Genomic DNA, 25228 nt, shown 5'->3' on the forward strand with positions numbered 1-25228 from the left:
TTATCAAGTTTACATGCTACCCATGTGAACCTGAGACTGGGAGTACCAAATAAATGGATGGCTAGTAAGTGGGTTTAGCTTAATTGTTGGATATTTCAATTCTTGAATAAGGAGGCAGACAGATTTCAAGATGACTTGATATATTTTAATTCGGTACCGGTTGTGAAATAATAGAACTTATTAGGTCTGGTTTTGTTCTGATACTATCGGTTTTAGCAATCGGTTTGGAATGGTTCTACCCTATCCCAAACCAGACCTAGACTGTTGACAACCCTATATAGTTGTACATTGAAAATATCTCCTGTATTTGCATGTTACCATTTATGCATGGGGAGATGTTCCCCATGTCATGTGGATAGGAGATCTGAATTATGTATGGGAATGATCATGTGACCTTTTAAAATGAGTGAAAACGTAAGGTGTTCCTTAGGTTTTTTACTTTGACAATAACCTCTTATTTTTTGTGAGCAATGGTGGCAATGCTAGCTACTTGTCGTAGACAATGGAAGGCCTCACACTGATGGAGAAAATAGAATAAATGAATCAGCGCCCATGTGAGTATTAGGAAGCAAGTTTCTATAGGGATGTTAACAACAGGAACTAGGGTGAAAAAGAAGAGGACGGATGCAGCAGGAAAATAAGAGAACAGATTAAGAGGTTGAGACGCCACTACAAATTACAGTTGTGATGGAGGTATTCTATTCAATTTAATAAGGAGATGAAGAATAAAACAGAAAAAGAAAAGGTGTGGCAGGGACGTTGATCAGAACTGGTATTAGTGGTGATGGTAAGTATTGTGGGTTCTTGAGTACCTTTGACCCTACTCTTCTTTGAGTCTGAGTATTCGGTGGTGGGTAGACCTGTTCATGGGCTGGATAGCCTGACAAGTCGGCCCGGTCTGATTCATTGTAGGTCGGGCTTGGACAGGATTTTCAGGATTGTGGGCTCGGTCTCAAGCCTAAACATTGGGTCCGACTTTTTTTAGGCCGAACTCAGGCTTAAAAAGCCTAGCCCGAGCCTAAGCCCGACTTGATAATGTATTATATAATAAAAATATATATAATATATTTTTCTTTATTATTCTTCTCTTTTTTCAAGTAATAGTAAAATCTTTCATTATTTTTTTAGGTTTTGAGGTCTTTTATTAAAAATTAGGAAAAATTCCTGATCAGTACCCTATACTTTGGCTTGAGTGACAATTTGGTCCCCAAACTTTAAAATGTGACAATCCAGTACCCAAACTTTCAAAATGTGACAACCCAGTACCTACCGTTAATCAGTCGTTAATCAACCGTTAAGTGACATTTGAAAAGTTAAAAATGCCCTAAGAATGCCATCTAATTCTCTTTACCAACCATCCAAACATTAACAATAAAATGAACCGTCCACAATCTCGGAAGCCTCATTGACCAGGACATGGATTTTCGGCTATAAAAAGGTATTTCCTGCTTAATGTAAGGGATCAAACTTTTGACTTCCATACCGTTACTACTACTCGGACCAGCACTGCTCTCTCAACTGCTCGGATCGACCGACATCTTGTTCTTGACTAACTTAAGCGTTGAAGTACCTACTCGGGGAATAACTCCTCGGGCCTCTGACCTTGTTCTTGGTTTCAGTTCTTGGAGCGTGACTTCGTCCTTCCACCTCAGCTCCATCCAATTAGCAAGATTATCTGATTGCGACCTTGGTTCAAGAAACACCTCAGATCGAACAACATCACTATCCATAGGAAATCTCCCAAAATCAGTAAATTTAATTAAATGGAAGGGGACATATTTTTAATTTTTAATTCTCATTATTTCTTTTTAACTTTCAAAATTTATGGAAAAGGTATAAACACAGATGATTCAAACGAGAGAGTTAAAATCTGCTACCAACAAAGCTCTCCCAACACGTTGATGGTAAATTTTTTTACTGTTGTGATAAATTTTAGAAATCTGACTATTATAAGGGCATGATATCTAGAAAACATATTGGTATAGGGGGATTATGAATTTATGATAAAACAATTTAATCTTCTATTTGATAAGCCGTTTATCCAAAAAGATGCATTGCATTGGAATTCAAAAAAGTTGAGTTTTTGTGAAAAGTTCTTCATATGATGTTTCTTATTATGATTCAAAAAAATTGAGTTTTTGTGAAAAATGTCTTACTAAATAGAAATTTGTGTTATTGTATAAAGTTCTTTTGCATTTGCTTCGGTAGCAGAAATAATACAACAATGATACTAAATACAAGAACTTTGACCAATCAAAATCCCTGAATTTTGATGATGATGATGATGACCTGGTTGGTTATCGCTTTTATGGTAAAGGTTGATTAATTATAATTTTTGGGTAATTTGCTGAAACCTTTTTAAAGTTTTTGATTGTTGCTGAAACTACCCCTGAAGTTTGGTAATTGTAAGTACCTTCTTAAATGTTTTGACACAGTTGCAATTAGACCCCTCTTATTATAATCATCTAATAAGAGGCACTAAAATGCCTAAAATACCTATATAGTTACTATTGATGTTAGTTTTTACGAAAGAGAAAACACAATATGAACATAATGAATCAGAGAAGTAAAAATTTGGGAAATAAATCAATTTTGAAAAAATGATTAAAAGGGTTTGATATAGCAATTGATACAGAATATGAAAAATTAACATTTTGGTCAAAAGTAATGATATGGATTGGACATTTTCATGCCGCTTGCTAAAGAATTCTAACAAAAGGGTCTACTTGCAATTACAATTATCAAATTTCAGCAATTTGCCTTAATTCTGTGCTTAACTTTATTATACCTGGTCTCAATATTATTATGCATAGAAGAGAGTGTGTGTTTGTCTTAGATTTGTTGTAAGGGTAAATCTGCGAGCTGTAAAAAAAATAATAAGATAGGGGAAGAGGCGAAGAGCCTTGGCCAATGAAAACAGAAGTTTTTGAACCGTGGTTTGTACTGCATTTCGTGATAACCGCGAATTTGTATTGAACGGGAACTACGTGTATGTATGGCGGGTTCTCTTCTGGGTGTGGTGATTGAAAAAGTTGCAGACAAAATTTTCTGCAGCAGCGGATTCGGTCCCATGTGTATCGAACTCTGACGTGTTCACTCGCCATAGGTTACTCAACCTGTCAGCTGTGCATTATTGTCATAATTCATAGGAACCGTAACCATTATCCATTGTCAATTTGTTATCTTCGATGATTTACGCCCTTCCATGGCAGAAATCTGAAACCTCAATTAACTCCTCTAATTTTATTCATCATCACTCTTCTCTGTGCTGCATCCCAGAGAGAGAGAGAGAGAGAGAGATGGGGAAAGGGGGGATGTCTCATGGTGGTGGAGAGGGCGGAGAAAATATGGCCGCTTGGCTTCTTGGTGTCAATAATCTCAAGATTCAACCCTTCGAACTTCCCCCACTTGGTTGGTTCTGCTTTCTGGACTTTTTCTAAAGAAAGATATTAATTTGATTTTCTTCATAGAGATAAAGAGAGAGAGAGAGAGAGAGAGAGAGAGAGAGAGAGGAGTTAGGGTGTTCTCTGTTTTCTTCAATTTATATGCTACTGGCCTACTCTGCTTGTCAGTGAGCTATATGCTTGATGATTTATCATCTTTGAAATTTCTTTGTTTACGTGTTTATCGAACTTTACCTCTTAGACTTCTTTGAATTACTTTTTTTTCTCAATGTTTTCTCGTGATAACTTTCCTCGGAATTGAATTGGAAATATCAGGTCCAAATGATGTTAGGGTTCGCATGAAAGCTGTGGGAATCTGCGGAAGTGATGTTCACTACCTCAAGGTCAAACTGCAATCCCTTACCCTCTCTGCTCTAATTCTTGAATCATTTTATTTCAACTATTATGTATTTCTGAATCTTCCCAAGTCCCGATTGACATATTGAGTAGTCAATATCCATGGATTTTACAGAAAATTTTCATCTACCAATAAATACTTTATGGTGCCTGTTCTTTTTTAATTGCTGATCGGTTTCATTGTGCTTTTACAGACCATGAGATGTGCACATTTTATCGTCAAAGAACCTATGGTGATTGGGCACGAGTGTGCCGGGATCATAGAAGAAGTTGGGAGCGAAGTCAAGTCTTTAGTTGTGGGTGACCGTGTAGCTCTAGAGCCCGGGATCAGTTGCTGGCGTTGTGATTTCTGCAAAGGTGGCCGCTACAATCTGTGTCCTGATATGAAATTTTTTGCAACTCCTCCAGTCCACGGCTCTCTCGCCAATCAGGTTCTTTACATTTGCAGAATCTCAAACCAATTCCCATATAAATCAAATCCTTTCACACTCACACTCATAATTACAAATTTACAATTCTTCTGTGCAATTTGTAAGGTCTGTACTGTAAAATATTCCATCAGTATCTGAAACTTTACTTCTTTTGCTATATTTCATAGACTGAATTTTTTTACTTAATATGACTATAGTTTAGTATTATGATATGAATATGAGGCTGAGTCCTCGCATTTGTGTTGAGGAAGTGCTGAGTATTGATATTTCCGGCCTGCAGTGTTAAGTCTGAGTTGCCTTTCTGGTGATACAACATAGTATTGTTTTCCTTGAATGTAACCACTATAGGCAGTGTTATAGACACCTTGTTTTCTTGTACCAGGTGGTCCATCCTGCAGATCTATGTTTCAAGCTGCCTGACAGTGTAAGCTTGGAGGAAGGGGCTATGTGTGAGCCTCTTAGTGTTGGTGTCCATGCTTGTCGTCGTGCTGGCATTGGTCCTGAGACAAATGTATTGATCATGGGAGCAGGTCCAATAGGCTTGGTTACAATGTTAGCAGCTCGAGCTTTTGGAGCCCCCAGAATTGTTATTGTGGATGTGGACGATCATCGTTTATCTGTTGCAAAGGATCTTGGTGCCGATGAAACTGTCAAGGTTTCAACAAATATTAAGGTCTTTATCATCTGTCCACTTGTACCTCACCTGAATTTTAACAATATGATCCTATTTTTAGTTTTTGTTGAGGCTGTGTAGAGATAGGGATTCCCTTAATATCATTTCCAGATCCACCATTGGATTTGAGAACGGGATGAAAAGTTGGGTATCCACTAATGGAATTACCTTTTAGAGAAGTGTGGCCTGTTAATTGAAGTCACATTATACCAAACCTCCCAATGTACAAATTAAACATCCAATAATCTAGTGTATTTTGGAACCATCTAGCATTGTCTTAATTGACTGGAATTGATGATGTTGTTGTACCACCAATTTCCAAGTTCTTACCAATTAGCTGTTCTACAGGATGTCAGTGAAGAAGTATCTCAAATAAACAAGGTTATGGGAACTGGAATTGATGTGACCTTCGACTGCGCAGGCTTTAACAAAACCATGTCAACAGCTTTAGATGCTACTCGTGCTGGCGGTAAGGTTTGCCTTGTTGGAATGGGTCATAATGAGATGACCGTTCCTCTTACCCCAGCTGCAGCAAGGTATTGCATATTATTTCATTCTATTTTCTTGTATACCTCCTTTCTCAGTCTTCTCTTATTTGTCAAATTTCAAATGAAATGCATTTATGTATTGGGAACTCTAGGACTAGAATTTGTTTGTAGCAGTGATCTATACACTGCTGTGAAGTTCAAAAAGATCTGCACTGCATTCTAATGGTTCTCTGTTCTGTTAGAGCATACCCAAATCTCAGAGTTGAACTTTGAGTCAAGAAGCTGGAACCTGTTGGCTTAAAAGTTGTTCCAGATTAATTGTTTCACAACGTTTCTCTTTGTTGTTCACGTTTTGATGATTCAGTACTCAATTTTGATCTTACTTTGTGTCAGAGAGGTTGACATCATTGGCGTCTTCCGTTATAAGAATACTTGGCCTCTTTGCCTTGAGTTTCTGAGGAGTGGAAAAATTGACGTGAAGCCCCTTATAACCCACAGGTTTGGTTTCTCCCAGAAGGAAGTAGAGGAGGCCTTTGAAACCAGTGCCCGTGGAGGTAATGCCATTAAAGTGATGTTTAACCTATAATTGCAGTTACATGTATACTAGATCGTTGCATTGGTCTGGTCATTTCTATTGCTTGTTTATTGTTGCAGCATGTCTTGCATCCATAATATTATAATATTACAACATTCCTGAATTAGAACTTATGAACTACAGTTGTTTTAATGTTTCCACTTTCCATAATACAGCTTCTATTTTTTTGTTTTTGTTTTAATTTTTTTATTTGTAAACTCAACTAAAGAAGATGAAGCCTGTCATGTCAAATTGTTTATAATAAGACAGTAATTACAAATATTTTAGTTATCGCTTATCAAGTCATCCCTATAAATCTTACCTAATTGAACGTAGACATAGTTTCAGATTGTTTACCATAAGACTAAGAATAGATCCAGATGTTTTTGTTATTGCCTTTTAAGTTAACAATCTAAACACCTGTTAAACATCATAGACTCTGTTTCGGAGTCATTCTCTCCTTTCCACACATGGGACAGGCAAAGACTTAAATCTTACCAGGGGAATGCTTACAAACAAGAATTCATCCGCTAAGGCCAATTTAACATCAATGGTGGAGACTAATAATTTAGTAATCCTTTACCATATAATTCTAGGAATTCTAATATTTCCATAATGTACGATTAATCTAATTACTTTAAGGGATTCTAGCTGATAAGGGCAACTTTTGGGCCCTAATATCAATAACAATAATCTTTTTAACATAATTTCTAGAATAGGCTAACTTTTTCTTTAAAATATCAAATAGGGGCAGAAACACTGTTCATCTCCTTCTTCCTCCAAACCACCAAACTCAGAGCAGAACTGCTACGAGTTATTCTTCTGAAGCAGTTAGAACCATACATGAAACACCGTACCAGGTGCATGAATCGGCGGTTTGGTTCCAGCTATTAAGCCTGTTAGAGGTATCTGAAGCAGTTTTGAATGCCATTAATACCTGAAAATTGGGATTGGAAGAGGTCTATGAGTATGCTAAGTGGAGAAGCAAGATACACATAACGAAATGCAAAAACGCAAGATTGGGCTTCACCATTTTTGCTTGCAGCAGGCCAGCAACTACAAGGATGAACAGAAAAGTAGAGATCTGTGATCAATATTTATTAATCTTGGGGGAGATTTGTTCAGTGGTTTGAAGGAGGAAGGAGATGAACAGTGTTTCTGCCCTTATTTGATATTTATTAAAAAAAGTTAGCTTATTTTAATAATTATGTTAAAAGATTATTTTTATTGATATTAGGGCCCAAAAGTTGCCAATATCGGCTAGAATCCCTTGCTTTAATCAAAAAGCCGCATGGGGCAATTAGTCCTGTCTTGATATCTTGTTAATGGGTGCAACTCAGACTGGTTTGTGTTGAGCATTTGATGAGGATTTTTCTCGGAGGATTTTTTTTTTTTTTTCCATTCATATTAGTAGTTTTGTATTTCATTTCCCTTCCTGGACTTGTGTACCCCACACTTTAGTTTCATGATTTCATCTTCTTTTAATGGATGGCTATTATTCAGAAGATATGTTTTTAAAAATGCAAAAGAAGGGAAAACTTCCAAAACCCCTGACATTTAGAAGTTCCATCATGTTTGGAAAGGCAAAGGTTGAAGCCAAGCTACATAAAGCATGTTGATAGAATATCTGGAAGTGTTTGAGATAAACCTTGCATTAGACAACTGGGGCACAAAAAATGAGACTAGTAAGGTGGAAAGCACCAAACCACTCGCTGACTGAATAAACCTTGATGTCTGTCTCTCTTACTCTGGGTTGTCTTCGGTTTCAAAGAAAATATCTCAAGAAGTTTCCCTCAGTTCTGTTTCTCTTATTTTCTATCAAACCAACCACAGCCTTAAGGAAAGAGAAAGGGACGATGCAAACAATGGATGCATTGCCCACTAACTATATTGGCCAAATCACCACGATAGAGCTAGCAGAGCAGCAGAAGCGGTAATGCTAGTGAGAGATTTGGACATTATGGATGTATGGGTCCAAGGTGATTCTAAAGTGGGTGACTGACTGCTTAAGCGGGAAATGCAACATTCGGTTTCGGTGGTGCATTTTGGACGAAAATCTGAATACATGGTTTCTTAGCGGACAGAGGACTTAGGGATGCAGAAAAAATTGAGCGAGTTTCAAGCAAGATCAATTCCCCGAAGTTGTTTTACTTATTGACCTTCTTATCTCTGTGAAAGGAGGTTAAAATGAAAATTTGAACTAATTATGTAATAGCCTGTCTTAAACATCTCTTATGGTAGGTTTGTAACAGATCCGGATGCATGAAATTGAGCGGGCATGCCTCATCCTCAACCAGATTCTATGCTTCGTCAATCTATTCGAATTATCCTTTGATCCAGAATCGCAGACCGCAAAATCAAAGCAAAAAATTTCTGAATAATGGATACGAATACGATCCCCAGAATTCAAGACTGTCGGATTCGCATCGGATCCATATACTTCTTATTTTCGTCCCAGCCCTGACCTTTTAGTCTCCGTTTGGGAAGAGTGCAAATACAAATATGTTCGGTGAATATTAGCATTTGCACATTGCACTATTTCCAAACTAAGCCTTGGAGGTTTGGGGATTTATGTTTTTTTGTGCTTTTTTGAGAAAACATTTTTTCATGGTGCTGTTTGGATCCATTGCTGCTTTCTGAGAAAATCACTTCATGTGAGAGCCATGTCAGCCACCATGCCAAAAAACTCTGTCAAAAGAAACAGAAGAAAAAAAAAAACACAAAAAATAGCGTTTTTTAAGATGGGCATTTGTTTTGAAAAAACAACACATTTTCTACTGTTTTTTAAGAAAATGGCTAATCAAACAGCATATGCTCATGCGTTTTTTGTTTTCTTAAAATCAGATACAGCTCTGACGTGGTACCGTTTTCTGAAAAAACGACAAGTCTCAAACACCACCTTAATGTTTGTATTGCCACATGTTGGGGTTCCCTTAACAATATATAAAAAAGGTTATTTACTAAAACACCCCTTATAGTTTCACAGATTTACTTAAACCTATTCAAGAGTTTGCATTTTACTAAAATATCCTTTATTGTTTGCAATCTATTTATTTAATCGACCTTTCATTAAGAGCTATTTGTATTTGTGATATGAAAATAGTAACACGATTGCCTAAATTAAGTGAAAAATGTTAAACGGCATGGACCCATGGTTGTATATTCCAAAAGAACCCCTAAATTGAGTGGAAAACATTCAAGGGTATGGATCCATGGTTGTTTATTGCAAAAATACCTCTAACACTTTTTTTGTACAGAAAACAAAATTGATGACCAAATAGAGAAAATAGAGTGGTTGTCCATGTTTTATTAGGGGCAAAAAATGGCATTTTTGTTTTTAGTTTCTTTTGATTAAATTAATTTGAATAGATGTTGGTGTTAAAACTGTCATTTTCCACTTTCATCTGATGGAATATTGATTAAGTAAATTGATTGCAATATATAGGACACGTTTTAATAAAACATAAAACTATAGGGGATGTTTTAGTAAATGACCCTGAAAATCCATATTGGTTTGGTTTTGGCGGTTGTTTTAACAAAAGTTTGTTTTGCCTTTTGGGTTGCACCTCTGGTGGAGAACATGATCCTCCATGTTGGTGTGATTGGACTTATAACACTGTTTGCAAAAGCTTCACAAGTGGCCCACTCCTGGATTTCCGGGTTGTTTCTTCATATCTGGTACTTGTGGTTACTGATATTTGATTTTGTTTTGTAATCTGAACATGAATGGATGCATTTTGTCTTTTATGGAAATAAAAATAATGTTCATGAGACTTGAACCATTGAGCCTTCAATGAAAATATGCTATTCAACCAAACTTTTTTAATAGATATATCTTAATTTTATAAATATATAGATATATCCTATATTACCAATCTCGAATCTTGATTGGATATTTGAGTGGATACAATCCGATCCGAGTGTAAACCGATCTAATACTTCGGGATCCAAATCCAGTTTGATTGGATCGGGTGTTGAACCTGTCGACGACCCCAATTGAGATTAAAACTTTACTGCTACTAAGTTTTTTTTCTTTTTTCTTTTTTTATGGTAGAGCATACTAAAGTAGTATCTATCTAACTTTTAGCAAATTTCAGTTGTCAAAAGTTCATAACAAATTTCAGTTGTCATAAGTTCATAACAATCATAACAAAGAGATAAATGATTAGGGGTGTTAGTGGTTGGAGTTAGATGGTAAATCTGATTTGAGTTCGAGCATGTTTATTTTGGTGTAGGGTCGAATTAGGATTCCAATACTACAATCGAGTCGGTTTGGGTTTTATCATCCTGACTTGTTGCGCCGTGATACCTCCACATACATAAATTCAAACTCCATCAACCCCTATAAAGAGGGTAATACTTGGCTCCTACTATGGCATCCGACACCTCTTGATTTTCATATTTTAACCCTAAAGTCTGAAATTTAAACTCTAAACCACTAAATCCTATATTTAACGTGTAAAATACCTTTGGTAGGATGTAAGTGAGCCAAATATTTTTCCCCCAAGGCTCAGTTTGGAAGTACAAATGAAAAAATGTAGTGTAAAACCTTATATTTTGTATTATTTTATATGTATTTGCACCGTAGATATTTGCATTTGTATTCTTTCCAAACTGAGCCTAAGGAGAAAAACTTGATTTTTTTTACCCCTTTTTACTTACTTTCAGTAATGAGAAATCTATTATTTTTATTACCTTTTTTCATATCCAATGGGACATTTAGTCCTCAATAGCCATTGCTGCCAAGTGTTTTGGCTATTTGAGATAGAATTTGGAATATCTACATAATGTATTAGCCAAAAATAATCTTTGAATGGCTCTTGGGTTTTCAAGACGTCTGATAAAAGATGCAATCGAAAGATTCTATAATTAATAACAAAAAAAAAAAGAAATAACAATCACACACAAAATTATAATTAATAATTTACCGGTCGGATCGGATCGCTTTGGCTTGAGCCCTATTGCAACATTAGAGGGTCAAGTTAGAATGGAGGCAAACCACCATCTATCCATCCTACTCTGAGTGTTTTTGTTGAACAGCGTGGGGGACTGAAAACGCTCGTCAATAGCAAGCATATTGCATAGTGCATACCCTTTAGGCCTGGACCAATTTCACCATCTCATCTCTTTTCTCCTTTCCTAAAGCTTGGTGTTGGTGCAAGCCAGGCTGCATTCCAATATACGCTAAGGTTAAGGTATGTCCACAGTGTGAGTGCTGGTTAGTAATAGGGGTTTGGGCCAAGCTGAAGGCCCATAACCACCACTTGTAGTTGAGGGCCATAATTGGAATCAGTTGAGTTGATGAGTTGAGAATGATGGATTTGGTCCCCATGAAGCTAACCGCTTTGGCATAATAGTGGCATTTGGGCTGGACATGGACCCACTCAAGAAGTGGCCCACCACTGCCGAGTCGGTCTGGCGATAAGGCTTGGCCGCTTGGGAGATCACAAAAACGGAATAGAACCAAAGTAAGACGAAGGCCTAATTTGACATTATCCATCAAATATCATAACGTCGGTTCGGCTGTGATTGACTGATTGTTCAGCTTCATCAACCACTTAATAAGTTGATAGTGCACAAATACAAGTCTCAAGCAATCGCTTTAAACAGTTGAAGAAGTGATTATGGATCAAATGATTCCACATAAGCAACTGTTCATGGATTTTGCATACTTCTTTTTCTTACTGAAAAAGGACCACTTCCGCCATGGAGATTTAGATTCTATGATCTTGTTTTAGGGGAAAACTGTTAAATCAGATCAATTATAGGGATATAATCTAATGCAAATGGGACCCATTGAACATTGAAGGGACTAACAGAGATAGGGACAAATGAAAAAAAGGATTTGGATTGTAGTAAGAAATGATTTAAGGATCCATAATTGATGATGGATATAATCTGAACAGAATAACCGACGCCATGTAGTTGTGATAAGGCTTAGATGATGATGATAATCAATTTTAATCTACGTCCTTTCATATAAAATTTTGATAGATGTTATTAATGGTGTGGAATTAGCAGAACCATCCAAAACGTATAACTTAATCTCAGTCAAAACCATGGCAAAGATAAGGATTGTTGGCTATTACACCACGTAAGCTTAAATTTTTGTTGTGGCCGTCCAAAAAGAAATCTAATTCTGATCACCAATTGGAGAAAACGAAAGAAAATGTTATGAATTGAGAGACAACAGCAACAATGGTTCTGGGCTTCCAATGAGGGCCCACTTCTGTGGCACGCCTCTACGCAAGTCGTCCCAACCCATCAATCCAGAGCCCAAACCCGTGACTTACGAGAAAGAAATCAAATCAATGAACACTGAAACTCGAATAAAAAAGAAGAAAAACCCAGATGCCATGCCACATTCCACATGTGACATGCCACTCCTCCTTGTTGGTTGGTCTGTGCGTTGGATTTGACGGTTCCTTTCTACTGCTTCTTTGCAATTAAAAAGGTGGCGAGTGAGTGACTGAGTGGGGAAGGCGCCATAAAATAAACCTCCACAGTCCACTCGACTCCAGTGCACACAATTCGCGATTCACGAACTTGTTGCATTTTTTGGTTTATATTACCGATAATACCCCTCCTTGAAGTTCATATCAGAGAGCCCATTTTGGTAATTTGAACTTGACGAGAAAGAAAAGAGGAGGTGATTCACGTAATACTTGATTGATAACAGGCCAACACAACCCACGGGCCAGTACACGTCGTCGTGTCGTTAGAATCCACATAAACGGCCCAACTTCTCCTCACTCCCTTTTATTATATATAGTCCAATATATAGCCTTTGATTGCTCAAAAATTCAAACTCTCTCTCTCTCTCTTTCTGTGTGTCTCGATGGATTCGAAGGCTACGAAGAAGTGGATGAGAAGAGCAGTAGGCATGGCTGATGCAGCTTCATGGTGCTTTGCCCTTGTTCTTCTCGTACTCATTTTGCTTAGCTCTACGAAAGAGAGTTCTCTCACAGAGGAGCCTGTGAAAGGGAATCAGCTCTTGGGCAGACCGTGCGAAGAAATTTACGTCGTCCGAGAGGGTGAAACCCTCCATACGATCAGCGACAAGTGCGGCGATCCATATATAGTGGAGCAGAATCCACATATCCATGATCCGGATGATGTATTCCCCGGACTAGTGATCAAAATCACTCCTTCAAAGCATCCAAGGAAGTTATTGAGGTAGCACAGTCCACAGAGATTCTGTTTCTTCAAAGTGTTTTTTCTAGCTCTAGGATTAACACAATCTTGTATCATACTGGAGAATAAATATGTAAGAAAACAGATTAACGATTTATGTTTAATATGTGCTTTTCTTGATCTTATTTGTACTTTTACAAGAAGAGGCGATCGTATTCATCATGGCCTTGTTCTGGTTCATATTAATATTATCGATTCTTCCGAGTTGGATCATTTTATGTGTTTTCGGTGAGGAGCAAAGATTGTGAATTCGGACTCCTTGAGTAACACTTCCTAATAGACATTAATTCTAATAAGCGATCGACTGTGTCAAAGAAATTGAATTTTCTGAACTACAATTCTAATTCAGAAAAATTTGATGTTCTGTTCTGTTCATTCATTACTCCTGAGAGAATGACAGGGCCTTTGAACAATGAACAGTGGTAGATTTAAACTCTATTTTATGAGATGAGATTGGAAGCTGAGACTTCAATTATTTTTCCCTTCTTGGTTTGAATTAGAGAAGAATAAGCCGCCCTATCCTGTTTTGGTTGAACACGTGTTGAATGGAAGCCTTGTAATATACAAAGAAAAAAAATAAAAATATTGAGTTGTTTAGATAAGATATATGGTCTTAATTCTTAAACTTGGACGGTTCGGTAGGGTTTGTCGTAACGGAGGAGATTGCTAACCGTATTTTGGTTTTTGAGTCTCTGACAACTGACAAGAGGGTGATTTGGATTCTAGTGACTTCGGGAAACCCTGGAGTGGGACAATGTTGGAACTTGGAAGTAAACCTGGTAATCGGGTTGGGTCATGTCGTTTCAGATTTAGGGTCAGCTGGTCTTTGGTCAAGTTTGTCTGGCTTGAACGGTTCAAGTGGTTCAACCATTCAGATCGAGGATGATTTGAAAACATCGGTGACCTGTGATCCGAACTGACCATCATATATTTTGGGTCTGATTGGGTCATGTTGCTTTCTAGCTCGGACCACCACATAATGGTTCCTTATCCGGATTGAGTTGGGTCAGTTTTTTTTGCCGGGTTTAATTGGAAGTCTATGTGACACTTTGGGAGTTGGGAGTTGCAAACTTGCAATAGAGAGAAGCCTTTGTCATCATTCGACCGGCTCGATGGGTTGGGTTGAGTGTAGGCCAAGCCTGCAGCTTGTCCCATCAATTAAGGGGATCAGGAATCAAGAGAAGAGGATTGAGCATCAAAACTGGTGGCGAATTTGCGATGGTCAAGCATGGCCGCCCCAGGAATTAGAACAGATTTTCATGGAATCTGGTTCGCTGGTGAAATCGTGTAAATCACCAAGGCTGAGTTTGGATGGACTGCAAATAAATCTTTATATTTTATATGCATTTTTACTGTACATATTTATATTTATATTTTTTTGAAATTGAACAAAGATTGTATAATACAAATATAAATTTTAAAATAAAATATAAGAATTTATATTATATATATTTATATTTACACGCTTTCCAAGAAACAGAGTAGATAGTCTCTCTACCCTCTATGTGTACTTTGAGTATTAAAATAGTTGGAGAAAGAAACAAGATTATGAGCCTATTACTGCCTTGCTGGTATGGATTGTAGGGTTGAACACGCCGATCTCCAAATCCTCTCCATGTTGCGAAAGCCACAAGTATGGGGTTTCATGTATCATGTGTACTGGATCCGACTTCATTTCAACCCTCTATGCTGCAATGTTGATGGTTTGTTTGATTCGTATGAACAGGGGTTTGAAATCAGAATCGAAATAGCCCATTCTAATTCAAACCCGTTTGATTCTTATTGGCGAATTTTGATTCCGACCACAAATCAAACAGACCATGAATTCCAAATCCGGCCCAATCTGTCCCATATATAAGAGTACATCATCTACTTTCAAACTGCATAAATGGTCATTTTAATGCTACAAGGTGCCAATTGGCTAGTTGTTAGGACTTAGGTAGGTCTCTGGCTGGTTGTAATGGAGACTTGATCCTTTGAGCCGATTAAGAAGCTTTCATCATGCTTAAATGGAAATGGATGTAATTGATCCAAGAAAAGAAGGTAGTTGCTAGTCATTTTCCTCAACAGATTTGTTTTGTGTCCATTTTCAGAGGCAGCCTTGGAAAACCAATACATGTACAAAGAAGAAATAATCAACGCAAATTAGGAAAGTTTCATTAAAGCAGCATCAGTAGAAACATTTTCAGGCAATAATACATAATACATGGCTAAAGTTGAATCGAATCTGTACTGTACCTCGTCTGACGCCGAAAGCTTAGTGAAAAGGGGCAATCCGCATCACAGTACAGGAAAAAAGGCAAATTAGCTCCCACGAGGACAATTACACAAACAACCCCTTTCAGAATTTAGATGACACACCTTTTTGTCTCATGGACGGTATTGAATTGAAGCGGTTAAAGTGAAGTCCATGAATACAAAGAAATCAGAACAAAACGGGTGATTGGCCTGGTTTGAAGTAACTGTCTCTTTCCTATAATGAATTAATGATTAATGGGTTTGGGCTTGGGCGTAATCCATACGCTTTCCAAAGAACAAGTCTAAATTGGTTCAATGGTCTTCACGAATACAGAAAACTATAAAGAAAAACTGTTTTAGTGTTTTAACAAAAAGAAAGGTGTTGGCTCGCTCTCCGTGTTTTCGTGAGCTCATATGCGCTTTCGTTATCTCTAGAAATTCCGAAGGGTCTCGTCTCTCGTGGTTTTGTTTCTGTTTTTGAATAAGAGGGATAATTCATTAGTAATTGATGCTGCATAATTTGGGTGAAGGATTCTCGGGGAGTTCTCCCGGTGGGAATACTCCGATGGGTAAGTTAGAACTGGAGAAATCTCAAAGGAAGAACAGAGAGTAAGAATGCTGAAAGTGCTTAAACTTCAATACCTTTACTTTGTGAGGGTCGGGGTCCTTTTATACCAGAGCTCGGTCACATCAGGCGTAACCGTCACTGCCCTAGCAGTTACTGGCTGGGCAGAGGTGGCAGGTGCAAGCTGCCGCCACAGGCTGCTACAGCAGGGCACGGACGTCAGGCGGGCCATGCCTTTCAGAGACGATAGGCAGAATGCCGTCTGACAAGAGCACTGCCACCGGATCTGGCAGGTACGGATGTCAGGCAGATCTCCCTGCAGTCTGCCGAGCTACCGTGCACCGAACCACCTGGGCAGGTTTGCCTTGCACCGAGGCATCGAGGTACACCGAGGTGCCCGTACTGGAGGCGAGCCTTGAGCAAGTACGAACAGGAGTCTTGACGGTGTTGTCTCGAGGTGTTTCTCCCTCAGGACACAGCCAAAAGCTGTGGTGCTTCCTTCTTAGGAAGGGAGAGCTCGGAGTCCCTTAGGAGGAACTTGGGTCCCACGAGGAGCTCGGGTTTGCACGGGGGAGCTCGGGGGCTCCATCCTCAGGTTCGGGGCGAGCGGGGCCTGGCTTCTCGACGAGCTGTCACACCCGACGAGTTGTTTGACGGGCCTCGGCGAGCTTGCTATGCCGAGTAGTGGCCAGGCTGTCATGCTGAGTTGTCACTTATGCCAGGTCATGTCCACGTGTCCCCGTGCTACGAGGTCGGGCCAAATCACCCTACATCAATTGCCCCCCACTCCCTGTGCTAGGGGTGTTGACCTAGCGCGGGGAGTCCATAGTTTGCCGGGTGGATTTGGCTCGAAGTCCAAACTTTCTCATCTGCTAGCTCATAGGTTGGACCGGTCTTCTGCTCGGTTCTGCCAGGCGCAGCACGGGTCGCGTACAGTCTACGTGCGGATGTCATGCGACTTATAGACTCCGCAGACGTCAAAAAACGCGCTAAACTGATTTCGCCTCGAAGGTCACATAGCCGGTTTTCATGCGAGCCGTCAGATTGCTTCGATCTCAACCGTTGATGCCCATGGATAGTGGCTATAAATAGTGGGGGTCCTGGTCATTTTCCTTTGCCACAAACATTCAACTATAGTCTTGAGCTCGCGTTAAAAGCCTTCAGCTCACATCCAAAGCCTTCAGCTCGGGTTAGTTCCTTTCCAGTCTGGTCTTATTTTTTTTGGTGAATCACCCTAGCTCTTCCTTAGTTTCAATTATGTCTTCTTTTGATAGCCTTTTAGATGAGCCCGAGGTGCCCAAGGTGGGTACCTCGGCTCAAGGTAACCCTATCGAAGTCCAGTCTCTTGAGGCGCGTGAGGCCTCGGGTCACCAGGCATCCACCTCTCACCGAGTTTGGATGCCAGATAGGTTCCGGCCCTCCACCATGACCTTGGAGAGGCTCCGCCAAGTCATTCGGCAATATAACTTGCCAAGGGAGTACACCTACAGTTTACCTGCGGGGAACTTCCCGTGGGAGCTCGGCCCTGAGGAGGTCATGATCTTCCGAGAGCAGCTCATAGCCGGGCTGTGCCTTCCCTTCCACCCACTCTTAGTGGAGGTCCTAAAATACTTCAACGTTATGATAGACCAGCTTCACCCGAACTCGGTCCGTAACGTGGTTGGGACCATCTCTCTTTGTTATGAGTATGTCATGCCCCTTAACTTGGACATACTTTGCTCTATCCTCACCATCAAGAAGAGTGCTTCATGTGTTCTCCCCGAGCACAGGAGGGCTTACTACTTGTCCCCCCGCCCTGGCTTTAAGCTAATGCACAAGCTCCCTAGTAAGGTCCCGGCCTGAAAGCAAGACTACTTCGTAGTCCGGAATCCCGCGGGGTAGCCCTTCCCTACTCACTGGAGGGCGGCTATCCAAGACCCTGGCGTCATACTCGACAGGAAGACCAGGGAGGCATTCCAGTCGTGGGCTGAGGTCGGCTGCGATTTCAGACATTATATCAAAGAGGGTATGCTTTTCCAAGCTGGCTTGAGCCAGGTAGGTAGTTAGTACCTTAGTTGTTTGGTCTGCTCTTCTTTTCCTTATTTTACTTGAGTACTAATGCCGAAGTCTCTTTTGCAGGTCCTATGGAGGCAGACCAACTCAAGGGAGACCGGCTCTTTTAGCATATGAAGGGGAGGAAAAAGCGGGCTACCAAGAGAGCTCGTATCGAGTCACCGCCTGCCCCCACTCCCGAGCCCAAGCTTCCACTGGCTCCAATTTCTGAGCACGAGCTCCCTGGGACCCCTTCGATCATCGACTTGGAGGAGTCCCTACCGCCTAGGGAGCCCAAGGCCTCGGCTGAGGCCGTTGTAAGACTGGCCGTCGAGGCCGAGGTTGCCACCGGAGCTGCTAACGTTGCAACTGAAGTATCCGCCGAGCCCATTCACACATCCGAGACGGATGTCTCTAGTTCGGGGAGCCCGAATGGGGGCCGAAGCATCCTACTCCCCCAATGCAGTCTTCGGAAGAGCAAGGGGACCACTTACTCCGAGGAGATTTCGGTTTGGGCCGATATGCTCAACCCTACACAGCTTGGAGCTCGGGCTGCCACCCACACTATGGTGGTAAGTTTTCTTCCCTTCCTTCTTTTCCTTTTGTATTTGCGCTTCTTCGGTACTAACTAACCTCTTTGTCAGGAGAACTCCGCCGTGCACGCCCTTACCCTTCAGTCCGAGAGGAACCTGAAGCGGGCTTTGACTGCCAAGGAGTCTTCCCGCTCTGCCCATACCAAACTGAGGATAGCTCGTGAGCAGATCCATCAGTTGGAAAGCGGTGCCATGGCCCAGAGGGGCGCCATCACGGCGCTTACGGTGGAGAAGGACGAGCTGGGCCGTGAGAATAACGAGCTGAGGGGCGAGATGGAGGCCCTTAAAGCGAAGTTGACACGCGAGAAGGCCGTCTGAAAGGCGAGCTAGATGCCCTTAGAGCAGAGGCGGAAGGGCTTAAGGAAAATAAGAAGGTTCTTCTGCACGAGGTGGAGTACCTCAAGGCGGACATCGCAGAAAAGACTGAGATCTTCACTCAGGCGATAGAGGAGATGAAGGCCAAAGCTGTCGCTAAGTATATTCAGTCTGATAAGTTTGATGTCGTTCTGGGGGAGACCTACCGCAAGGGGTTCAAGCTCAGCAGGTGGCTGATAAGGCATTCGTACCCCAAGCTCGACACAAGCGCCATCACCACCTCGCGAATCACGAGCGAGATAGCTCGTCAAGCTGCGGAGGACTCGGACTTAGAGAAGGAGGGTGGTGATGAAGAAGATACCCCTGACCAGCCTGAAGCTCCTGAGGAGGTCTCACGCGGGGGTGGAGAGCCCCTGAAGTAATTACCTTTGCACTCCGAGCCAGCGAGCTCAGTCCTTGTACTTTGTTGTTTTTCTTTTCTGTTGAACTCGTTGTACAAACTTTATCTGTTAATGAAATTGACCCTTTTCCAAGTGATCTTTCTAAGTACTGCTTTATCCGAGCTTATCGTGGTTGAGTGTGCGGAGTGGTTTGACGTAGTAGGGCATAGTAGGGCGCATGCCCGAACTGCCTTATGGCATATACTGAGGTGATTAACATAGTAAGGCGTATGCCCGAACTGCCTTGTAACGTACACTAAGGTGATTAACATAGTAAGGCATAGTAAGGCGTATGCTCGAACTGCCTTGTGACGTACATGAGGTGATTAACATAGTAAGGCATAGTAAGGCGTATGCCCAAACTGCCTTGTGACGTACACTGAGGTGATTAACATAGTAAGACATAGTAAGGCATAGTAAGGCGTATGCCCAAACTGCCTTGTGACGTACACTGAGGTGATTAACATAGTAAGGCATAGTAAGGCGTATGCCCGAACTGCCTTGTGACGTACACTGAAGTGGGCTTAGCGTCGTAGGGTCTACTGGTCTGCTCAGGCCCTCGGTGCAGTGTGCTATGGTGTTGAGCTCCTTGGTCAGCTCGGCGTTTCAACCCTTTAAGTTCATTCGTGCCATAGAGGTGGCTACTTGAGCCCGAACTGCCTTTTGGCCCTTGAGCCCTGAGAGTGCCGCTGTTTACTCCGTTACTCATAGGTAATACTGTCTTAGGTTGACAATATTCCATGCCCGGGGTACTTGTTTCCCTTCTAGGGTTTTGAGCTCGTATGTTCCTTCCCCTGAGTACTCTCTTTACTCGATAGGGTCCTTCCTAGTTCAGACCGACCTTGCCAACGCCGGGCTTAGGCACCATAACCTTACGGAGAACCAGGTCGCCAACGTGGAGAGTTCGCTTTTTGACCCTGGCGTTATAATACCGAGCCACCCTTTGCTGGTAGGCCGCGGTCCTGATGTATGCGAGGTCTCATACTTCGTCAAGCAGGTCGAGGTTGGTACGTAGCTCGTCTTCATTTGCTTTGTCCTTGTAAGCTTCTAATCGAAGCGAAGGGACTTCAATCTCAGCTAGAATGACTGCTTCAGTGCCGTATGTAAGGTTAAAGGGGGTTTCTCCTGTGGCAGTCTTTTCCGTTGTACGGTAGGCCCATAGTACACTGGGCAGCTCGTTCGTCCATAGTTCCTTAGCTCGGTGCAGGCGCGCTTTTAGTTCTCGAAGGATAGCCCTGTTCATAACTTCCGTTTGGCCATTTTCCTGAGGGTGCGCCACCGAGGTGAAGTTCTACTAAATTCCCATGTCTCGGCAGCAGTTTTGGAACTTGATGTTTTCGAACTGCTTACCATTGTCGAAGATTAGTACCCGAGGTAATCCGAAGTGACACACTATGTTCATCCAAAAGAAGTTCTGCACGTTCCGAGCCGTAATTATTGTGAGAGGTTCAGCTTCGACCCACTTTGTGAAATAGTCCACTGCCATTATTACGAACCTCCTCTGTCCTGTTGCTATTGGGAAAGGCCCGAGTAGGTAAATCCCCCATTGTGCAAATGGCCATGGGCTAGTGAGGTATTTTAGGTCGGCAGCAGGGCGGTGGTGGATGTTGGCGTGCTTCTAACACTTGTCACTTTTTTTGACAAGCTCGGTTGCATATGCTTTCATCGTTGGCCAGTAATACCCCTGTCGTAGTGCTTTCTGAGTGAGGGCCCTGCCCCCCAAGTGTCCATCGCACAGGCCTTCATGAGTACCGCGGAGGATGAGCTCGGTTTTCGAGGGTCGCAGGCAGCGCAGGTAGGGAAGCGTGTAGGATCTTCGGTACAGCCATCCGTCTATCATGACGTATTTGGCTGCCTGACGGTCTACCCTCCTGGCGGCATTACGATCTGTAGGGAGGGTCCCGTGTAGCAGGAAGCTCGTGAGCGGATCAATCCAGCTCGGCTCTGCTTGAACGACGGGAGCTACCTCCTCTACCCCCCTGAGAATGCTAGGCCGGGACAAGTCCTCTATATACACGGTCCTCATGGTGTTATCGCCAGTGCTGGCTAAACGGGATAAGGCATCGGCCTCGGCATTCTCTGATCTTGGGATTTGTTGGATGAAGTGTGACCAGAAGTTGGGCAGAGCCCCTCTTACTTTGGCTAAGTATGCTACCATGGTTGGCTCACGGGCTTCGTACTCACCCATAACCTGATTTACCACGAGCTGGGAGTCACTACAGACGACGACGTGCTTGGCTTTCACTTCCCTTGCCAAGTCTAGCCCGGCTATCAGTGCCTCGTACTCTGCTTCGTTGTTGGATGCCGCAAACTCAAAGCGTAGTGCATATACCAATTTCACACCGCTTGGCCCGCACAGAATGATCCCAGCTCCGCTGCCCTACCGATTTGACGAGCCATCTATGTGAAGGATCCAGGGTTCTTCATCCCAGTTCGGGCTGACCTAACTAGGAGAGATACCGTGTTGATTGCTACTTCACGGGGCTCGAGTTCAACTGGCCCGGGAACCCCGGGCTCGCCCGCACTAGGGGTCTCGTGTTCCACCGGCCTAGGGACCTCAGAACTGAAGGTACACTCTGCGACAAAATCTGCTAAGGCTTGGGCCTTGATAATAGTTCGTGGTTTATACTAGAGTTCGTACTCGTTGAGCTCGATGGCCCACATCGTTAGCCTTCCTGAGACCTCGGGCTTGAGCAAGACTTGCCTTAGAGGTTTGTTGGTAAGCACAATGATGGTGTGAGCTTTGAAGTACGGGCGAAGCTTTCGGGCTGCTATCACCAGTGCATAAGCTAACTTCTCTATCTCGGGATACCTAGTTTCTGCTCCCTGCAACAATTTACTAATATAATAGACTGGCCGTTGGACCTGATCTACTTCTCTTATTAGTACCAAGCTGACCACCTCGTCACTCGCCGAGAGGTACAACTCTAAAACATCACCCTCTTTGGGTCGGGTTAAGACTAGGATGCTGGCCAGGTGCCTTCTCGTCAAACCCGAACTGGCATTCTTTAGTCCATTCAAAACCTTTATTTTTTTTGGCCTTAAAGCAGGGCAGGCAGCGGTCTGCTGACTTGGACACGAAGCGGCTCAGGGCGGCTATCCAGCCGTTCAACTTATGAACCTCCTTTAACTTTCGGGGTGGTCTCATTTCTAGGATGGCTTTGATTTTGTCTGGGTTGGCCTCAATGCCTTGTTGGTTAACGATGTACCCTAGGAATTTACCCGATGTGACACCGAAGACACACTTATTTGGATTTAACTTCATATTAAATCTACGCAATATTTCAAAGACTGAGTGTAAATCTTGTATTAATTCATGTGAAAATTGGGTTTTCACGACCATGTCACCTACATAACACTCTACTTTTTTGCCAACAAGTGGCTTAAACAGCTTATTTACAAGTCTTTGGAAAGTAGCCCCAACATTCTTTAGCCCGAAGGGCATGACCTTGTAGCAGTACAAGCCGAACTCGGTTATGAAGGCAGTTTTCTCCTCATCAGCTGGGTCCATTTTGATTTGGTTATAGCCCAAGCAGGCGTCCAAGAAGCTCAGCAACTCGTGCCTCGAGGTCGCGTCCACTAGATGGTCGATCCTGGAAAGGGGGAAATAGTCCTTTGGGAAAGCTCGGTTCAGGTCGGTGTAGTCGACGCACATGCACCACTTACCGTTAGCCTTTTTCACCAAAATGGGGTTGGCCACCTAGCTCGGGTAATGGACTTCCCTGATAAAATCGGCTGCAAGGAGTTTCCCGACCTCCTTATCGACTGCCCTCCACTGCTCTGGGGCTAGGTTGCGTTTCTTTTGTCTGACAGGCCTAACTACAGGATTAGTATTAAGTCTATGAATGATAATGTTGTGGTCTATGACGGGCATTTCTGCCACTAACCATGCAAAAACATCTAAATTTTCGAGTAAGAAGCTTACCAGTTGAGACCGCAGGGGCTCCTCAATAGAAGCGCCGATCTGGAGTACCCGAGTCGGGTCTTCTATTGAAGCCGGGATGGGGATGGTCTCCTCAGTAGGTGTAGCTTGCTCCGCGAACTGCTCTGCAGGTCATCCTAGCTCGAGGTCGTCAGCTACCTTGGCCTTTCCTTTGAGGGCGGTTACGTAGCACTTGCGGGACTCGAGCTGATCGCCTCGTGCCACTGCGACTCCAAAGTATGTAGGGAACTTCATTGCCAGGTGGTAGGTGGACACTACCGCTCGCAAGACATGGGTGATGGGCCGACCTACTGTCGCGTTGTACGGAGAGGGGGTCACGACCACCAGGAACTTGTGATTGAGCCTTACCACACTAGGCTAGGTACCGACCTCCACCGGTACCGACCTCAAATCTGAATTTCGGTTGTCCAGATAATTAGGGAAAATTGTGGTTCTAATACTTATTTTGTTAAATCCTCGTGGGAACGATATTTTATACTACTTGATAACTAGTGCACTTGCTAGAGTTATATTTATAGCTATCAAGTTTTTGGCGCCGTTGCCGGGGATTTAATTCTAAAATAATATTAGAACTTGTTAACCTTGATTAATTTAGATTTTTTTATTGTTGTTTTTATTTTGTTATTTTTATTTATTATATTTTATTTTTACTCTACTTGTTTGATTTCTTGTTGGTTCAGATTTACTAGTGCATGACACGCACTAGAAAGGAAGGACTAGCTGAATTCGATCCTGAGATTGAGAGGACCCTTCGCTTGTTGCAAAGGGCCAATAAAGGTAAAGCAAGAGAGGAGGTTGTTATTTGCGAACAAGCTATAGAGATTGAAGGAGAGATGGCAGAAGGAAATCGCACCCTATTGGACTATGCTTGTCCAAACATTGATGGGGCGACATCCAGCATTTGCAAGCCCACCATTCATGCCAATAATTTTGAAATCAAGTATGCAATAATTCAAATGATCCAAATAAGTATTCGGTTTAGTGGGTTACCAAATGATGACCCTAATGCACACATCGTTAGCTTCTTAGAAATATGTGATACATTTAAACATAATGGAGTTAGTGATGATGCAATTAGGCTTAGATTATTTCCTTTTTCATTGCGTGATAGAGCTAAAGATTGGCTTAACTCACTCCTTGTAGGAAGTATCACCACTTGGAATGGTCTAAATTTTTGGCTAAATATTTCCCACCCTCCAAAACAGCAAAGTTAATTAATGATATTACGACTTTTGCTTAATTTGAGAGGGAATCCTTGTATGAAGCATGGGAATGATTCAAGGAGATGCTTAGGAAGTGTCCTCACCATGGGATACCAACTTGGCGACAGATTCAGACTTTTTATAATGGTATTACCCCCTCTAACCGATCCATTATTGATACAGCCGCAGGTGGTACTATCATGAGGAAAACTCCAGAGGAAGCATATGACCTAGTGGAGGAGATGGTATCAAACAACTACCAGTGGAGCAATGACCGAACCAATCTGAGGAGAGTACACCACATCGATTCCTTTACAACCCTATCTGTGCAAATAACTAATCTGAATAAGAGACTGGATAATTTTAGTATTGCAGCCATTAATACACCATCTAGCATCTCATGTGATTTATGTGGTCAAATAGGACATATTAATTTTGATTGTCAATTAAACAGTCCTTTTATTTCTCATGAGAATGCTAATTTTATCTCTCATGCTGGCAGGTCAAACTTCAACCCATACTCCAATACATACAACCCAGGGTGGAGGAATCACCCGAACTTCTCATGGAGTAACAATCAGCAAAAGGCACCCATGGGTTTCCAACCACAGCCGCCCCCACAAGAAAAAAAGAACAATTTGGAGGAAATGATCTCTAAGTTCATTAATGCCACTGAAGCAAGGTTCCAAGAGCAAGAAGCATCGATTAAAAACTTAGAGGTTCAAGTGGGGCAGATTGTAA

The 25228-nt window shown here is 42.0% G+C and overlaps 1 protein-coding gene and 1 non-coding gene across 2 annotated transcripts; one reads left to right on the forward strand and one right to left on the reverse strand.

Annotated features, from left to right (window-relative positions):
• Positions 1-3034: 3034 nt before the first annotated feature.
• LOC104596194 (sorbitol dehydrogenase) lies at positions 3035-6168 on the forward strand. Its single transcript, XM_010257255.3, has 6 exons — positions 3035-3411; positions 3720-3787; positions 3995-4231; positions 4614-4904; positions 5253-5440; positions 5786-6168. Exons 1-6 carry the CDS (start codon positions 3189-3191, stop codon positions 5976-5978), a joined length of 1200 nt encoding a protein of 399 aa, XP_010255557.1. The 5' UTR covers positions 3035-3188; the 3' UTR covers positions 5979-6168.
• An 18324-nt stretch (positions 6169-24492) lies between these two features.
• On the reverse strand, positions 24493-24599 carry LOC148804272 (small nucleolar RNA R71). Its single transcript, XR_016081642.1, has one exon. It is a non-coding gene; the product is annotated as a small nucleolar RNA R71 (small nucleolar RNA).
• Between the last annotated feature and the right edge of the window lie 629 nt (positions 24600-25228).

Source organism: Nelumbo nucifera, chromosome 1 (assembly GCF_055504915.1).
Source record: "Nelumbo nucifera cultivar China Antique chromosome 1, China Antique-T2T, whole genome shotgun sequence".
Classification (NCBI taxonomy): Eukaryota; Viridiplantae; Streptophyta; class Magnoliopsida; order Proteales; family Nelumbonaceae; genus Nelumbo; species Nelumbo nucifera.

Coding starts and splice junctions, on each gene's coding strand:
- LOC104596194 (XM_010257255.3), top strand. CDS start 3,189: ATGATTTACGCCCTTCCATGGCAGAAATCTGAAACCTCAATTAACTCC. Junction 3,788..3,994: donor GTGATGTTCACTACCTCAAG/GTCAAACTGCAA, acceptor GTGCTTTTACAG/ACCATGAGATGTGCACATTT. Junction 4,905..5,252: donor AGGTTTCAACAAATATTAAG/GTCTTTATCATC, acceptor GCTGTTCTACAG/GATGTCAGTGAAGAAGTATC.